The sequence below is a fragment of the Arachis ipaensis genome, chromosome B07 (genome assembly GCF_000816755.2).
Source record: "Arachis ipaensis cultivar K30076 chromosome B07, Araip1.1, whole genome shotgun sequence".
NCBI classification, from domain to species: Eukaryota; Viridiplantae; Streptophyta; class Magnoliopsida; order Fabales; family Fabaceae; genus Arachis; species Arachis ipaensis.
Genome location: NC_029791.2, coordinates 119,375,462 through 119,381,150, shown reverse-complemented (window position 1 = coordinate 119,381,150; position 5,689 = coordinate 119,375,462). Strand labels below are relative to the sequence as shown.

General features: G+C 27.6%; 1 protein-coding gene and 1 long non-coding RNA gene across 3 annotated transcripts in view; both read left to right on the top strand.

The window, feature by feature from the left end:
- LOC110264396 overlaps positions 1–5,689 on the top strand; it is a 16,827-nt gene that overhangs the window by 4,384 nt on the left and 6,754 nt on the right. The window lies entirely within an intron of this gene.
- The window catches only part of LOC107606073 (WAT1-related protein At4g08290-like), a 4,751-nt gene continuing 1,786 nt past the window's right edge, over positions 2,725–5,689 (top strand). Inside the window, exons 1-5 of one of the 2 annotated variants that reach the window (XM_016308037.2) lie at positions 2,725–3,025; positions 3,472–3,534; positions 3,778–3,894; positions 4,974–5,220; positions 5,413–5,571. In XM_016308037.2, coding sequence (XP_016163523.1) covers positions 2,838–3,025; positions 3,472–3,534; positions 3,778–3,894; positions 4,974–5,220; positions 5,413–5,571 — 774 coding nt within the window. In that variant the 5' untranslated portion in view covers positions 2,725–2,837. The remainder of the gene's footprint in view (positions 3,026–3,471; positions 3,535–3,777; positions 3,895–4,973; positions 5,221–5,412; positions 5,572–5,689) is intronic. The other variant, XM_021106385.1, reaches the window with a different exon arrangement.

Sequence of the window (5,689 nt, the reverse complement as noted above, 5' to 3'; positions counted from 1 at the left end):
TTGACGAATATATGTGTCTCCTACGTACGTGGCGCTCAATTTTACCGGCTTATCCCCAACAATTGTTAATGAAATATTTATATTTGATGACCATGGTTTAGTGACATGGAAAAAGTATATAATACTTCTACATAATCTTTTGTTTACTATATTGTATCACTAGCAAAGATTCGTTTATATATATATAATTTACTTTATAAATCCCATTTAATATTAAATTTAGATCTTAGCTTGTTAAATAAATGATGAAGAGTGAATCAACATATTTCTATCTCATATTATAAACAAAACTTATTAAATATTTTAATTAGATCAGTCTTTATTTTATGATACCATATTCTTTTTTTCAGTATTGTTATTGACATAAAACTACTCAGCTCAAAAATTTATTTTCATAACCTACTCACACTCATTTCATGAGTTTAATAGTAAGTTTTGTAAATATATGATTTGAGAGTGTGTTAGAGTTGGTCTCTTGAGTTTATTGGATTTCAATCGAGGGTTTAGTTGAAATTTAATTATTCGTGAATTTGTTAGAAGATTTTGTAGAGTTTGATTTGTGTGTTTATTAGTATTTGATAGAAATTTTGTTGGGTTTGATCAATAATGTGAATCATGAGTTTGATAGTAGATCTTTTGGATTTTGATTTGTGAATTTATTAGCGTTTGATTTCTGAATTTATTAGATTTTAATAGGAGATTTAATTGAGAGTTGATTAGAAAATTTTGTACAAAATTTTATAAGGTTTATTTTTGTACAAATTATGGATTTGATGATAGTTTTTGGGAATTTGATTTGTGAGTTTGTTAGATTTAATTTCTAGATTTATTGTGTTCTCATAATGTTTGATTGAAATTCAATTTTTAATTTTGAACTTTTTAAATTTTGATTTTGATTTGATTTAAAAAATGAGAGACTTTTTCGATATTTTTATCTATCTATCTATCTATCTATCCGAGTAATTAATATTAATTGAATTAAAATATTTTAATTAATATTAAATAAAATAATAGAAATAATAAGAGAAGAGACTGTAAGTGAAAAGTCTCTTTCTCCCAGTCATTAATTGCCGGAAATATACCGGAAGCACCGATAGAAAAAGAAAATATTTGATACGTGAAGCCATGATTTGATGTATTTTTTTTATATATCATATCCCATTTTATAGAAATGGAAATTGATCTTCTCTTGTGTTCAAAAAAAAAAAAAAGAATTTGTTTTTTCATGAATATTATTATGATGGATTCTACATATTTTTATAATAGTGTTAGAATGGTGTCAATTAAAAAGGTATGCACCTAGCAAAATTATTTGATTTATATTCTTCAAAAACTACTCTATTTCTTAGTTTTCAAATATTCTAAACAATAATAATAAAAAAAACTGGCTACTCACAATTTTTCTCTAGTCTTAATAATCCTACATCTTTCCACTTATTAAATATAATCCATAATGTATCATGCATACATAAATTATAATTCCATTAATTTTCACAATTTTTGACATAAAAATAATCCATGGATATAAACAATCCATGCAGTGATCTCTGCTCAAGAGAAGCAACTCTTTTCGATAATTTTGATCTTCTTTAAAAATAATGTGATATCCACTACTCCACTTACATAAAAAGAAACTAGATAAACAAAAAAAAAAAAAAGTTGGTACACTTTTAGCTCGCTACCTAACTTGAACTTTTCTTTTGAAATCTCGTTATCATTTTCTTCATATATAACTAATAAATTTCCTTTGTTCGATCGTGGCTCATTTTAATTTATTATCGATTATATCTCTCTAATTTAATTCATTTTCAATATTTTTACATAGTTATCATTTACTATATATTAAAATTAATTATTAATATATTTATATATAAATATTTATATAATGTAATTTATTTTTAATATATATTTATATTTTAATATATATTTTATATTATTAACTAATTTTAGTGTACACGTAATATAATTATAAATCGTTTCTAGTTCTAAAAAAAAGGAGAAGAAGAAGAAAGAAACAGATTATAAGTCTTAAAGACGATTTTTATAGCAACTTTGTGATGATCATGCGTTTTGGAATTCATGTTAGCGGTTAACCAGATTTAGTTCCACACTCAACCAGTGAGAGAAATGAGAATTCTAAGATCTTATGTAATCTCTCATTTTATTTTTTATTTTATTATTATTTTTTTTTGAAAAATTAAAGAAGTTATTTCCAGATCAAAAGTTGATTTTTTAAGTCATAGCTGTGACCCACTTTTGGTCCAAGTTCATCCTAAACTAGGTTTGATGTCATGTAAGTAGTGATTTTTGTGATGATAATTATTGATACCTAAAATTAACATTGTGATGCCCACAAATGTGTGTATACGATTGAACGGAGAGATCAATATTATAAAAAGGGTTTTGAAATTGAAGAACCCATGCTTTTTGCTAGCTTTGCCAATAAAATTGTTACAGAACTATTTACTTTTGTCTTATTATATACTAAGTTAATAATACACAATCTTTTTTAATTAGATAACGGATATATAACAGATTCATATTTTATATATTTTAAAAAAATTTATGTATACACTGTACGGATAATTAAAAGGTTATTCATTTTTAATATCTACATAGTATTTTTTTGTTTATTTTTTAAATGAGAGATATTTGTGAGTGAAAGTATGTTACTATTATTATAGAGGCTTTGCTTTTTGGTTATATAAAAGGAAGACGAACGTAACCATCATGATCATGAAGATGGTCACACAAACTATGCGTTTGTAACAAACCATATAGCTAGCTAGCATTATTAATCTCTGGTTTCCATAACCTTGTCTCGCTCAAAGTAAAGGATGAGTTGTGTAATGATGAGTAAGGCAAAGCCATACCTATTAATGATAGGCTTGCAATTTGGTATGGCCGGAAATTACATCTTCGGCAAAGACATTCTTAATCATGGAATGAACCGTTTTGTGTTCATTGTGTATCGTAATGCCATGGCTGCTGCTGCACTTTCCCCTTTGGCCTTCATTTTTGAAAGGTCTCATTGCATATCATCATATATGCATGTGTCCCTCACTAAGCTTCTATATTATACTTTATTCGTTCCTTTAACATTAGTATCTAACTAGTCTTTTTTATTAAAAAAAGAAGTAAGTTCAATTCCACCATGTATCTTTATAATCCATCATGGCCACCTGTACTACAATAGTTTTTAAATTTTTAATTACACTAATTATATTTCTGAGATCTATAAAAATATACGTATATCATATTAATTCTTTAATTTTTTCATTAAGTAACTCATCACACTAATGAAGAACTTGATGTATTTTACTAATCTCAGGAATATAATTGGTGCAATTAAAATTATAAAGATGATTCTAATACTCACAACTGATTTTAAGAGATACTTTAGAATTTAATTAAGTCAATCTCACGTTGACTTTCTTATAACTTTTTTTTTCTTTTTTATTGTTTTTGTAGGAAAAGCAGGCCCAAGATGACACTTGCAATCTTTCTTCGGATTATGGTCCTTGGATTTCTTGAGTAATAAATCGAAAACCTTACTCATATAAACACTCAGATATCACATATATACATATGCATGCATGCATAATAATTATAGGAATACTAGCACATATATTATATTCCTTAATAAGTCTATGCCTATTTGAGGAATAATAACTTAATAACAGTTAAGGCAGTTAGATTTCTCTTTCTCTTTCTCTGCATTCTCTGTTTCTTTTCAATAGATTTTACATGGTAACCTACCTTGTTAATTTTGAACAGGCCAGTTTTCAATCAAAGCTTCAATTACTTAGGAATGAAATATACTTCGGCTTCATTCACTTCTGCAATTATGAATGCCGTCCCATCCATTACCTTTCTTCTTGCACTTCTTACTCGGTAAATTTATTTTTAAACATCACATTTCAATTTTGGAAAAGAAAAAGTACAAGAACCAACTAGGTCGCCAACTCTCTCCTAACTCAATTTAAAAAAAAAGTAAAAAAAAAACCGCTAAAAGTGTTATATTCTGTTCGTGTTCACACATATTTAGAGTACTTTGTATAATCAATGATCAATTAGAGTTTGCGTGGTTATTATTTTTACTGTGTATTATTAATAGGATTAAAGTGAAATTAGGTTAATTTTTCGGGTGAATTTTTTTTATTTTTTATGTTGGGCCGAATTTGTACCTAGTTGGTTACACCCTTAATTGATTCTTTAGAGTAACTTCAATGGCCAAAATATGAGGCCACAAAAATAGAAGCCAACCATTGAAGAAGAAAAAAAATGGGTTACAGCGTGATTTTTAAAAGAAGAGAGTCCCTCTAAACAGGGACTTTCATAATATGAGGCCCTATTTTTTGACAAAAGTATAGGCCAACCATTGAAGAAGAAAAAAAAGGAATTCCAGCGTGATTTTTAAGAGAAGAGAGTCCCTCTGAACAGGACTTTCATCATTCAATAATAACTTGTCAGGTGGCAAGTTATTATAAAAATAAATAATTATATAAATTCATAATTAATAAATAATTATATTAAATAATTATATTTTTATTTAATTTAATTTATGTGGGATCACAATGAAACTAAAGTTAATTCTTCTTAATGGAGAAGAAAAAAATACTGAGTTTCTATTTACTGTTTATTACATAAAAACTGATGTGGAGTTACTTTTTATGATAAGTAGGGCATAAATAGAAATTGAAATGAGTTCCTACTGGAGATGGTCTTCGTGGAGTTAGAAAAAAAAAATACTGAAATCAACTTTTAGTTAGCTAGCATTAACTAATTTTTTTAGGTAAATATTAACCAACTTTTTAAAATGATTTTATTTGTATTAAATTTTAGATTCTAAAACATAAATCTTTAACTCTAAATCTTAAATAATAAACCTAATCTTTAACTCTACTTTTTGTTACCAGAAAGTAAGAGTTACATTCAAAATAATTATCTAATTAGCTTTGTATTTGGGACAGGATGGAGCATGTAAAATTAAAAGAGGTTAGAAGTCAAGCCAAAGTGATTGGAACCTTAGTAACATTTGGAGGTGCTGTGTTAATGGGAATTTACAAAGGTCCTGGATTCAACCTTTTTCATTCTAGAACACAACAACATCATGGTGGTGGTGGAGACCCTTCCTCATCACACAACCACCACCAAATCGCCGGAGCTCTTTACATTTTCATGGGTTGTGTCGCCTTATCTTCTTTCTACATATTACAGGTCAATTTCTTAATTAATAATAAAAAAAGTATAGGTAACCAACAATATTTTTGAATAATGTGTAAACAATATGAATTAATAAGGTTAAAAGAATAAATTAATCTTAAATTTAATTAGTAGCATTAAATTAGGATGTAGTGTATTTTTATTAAAAGAAAATGATTCTGATATATGATAAGTAGCTACTCGCAGTCGATCACCCTGAAGAAGTACCCGGCGGAGCTCTCATTGGCGACCTTAATATGTTTGGCGGGAACAGGGCAAGCTACGGTGGTTGCACTTGTAGCTGAGCATCACTCTCAAGCTTGGGCTCTTGGTTGGGACTACAGGCTCTATGCTCCTCTTTATACGGTTTGTAAACATTAACTTATATTTGTGTCAATCAATATACATTAATTACAATTCAGTTTGAGTTAATCGAGTAGTCAGCTTCCTCATCCGATCACACAAGTGTTAAAGAATCGAATTT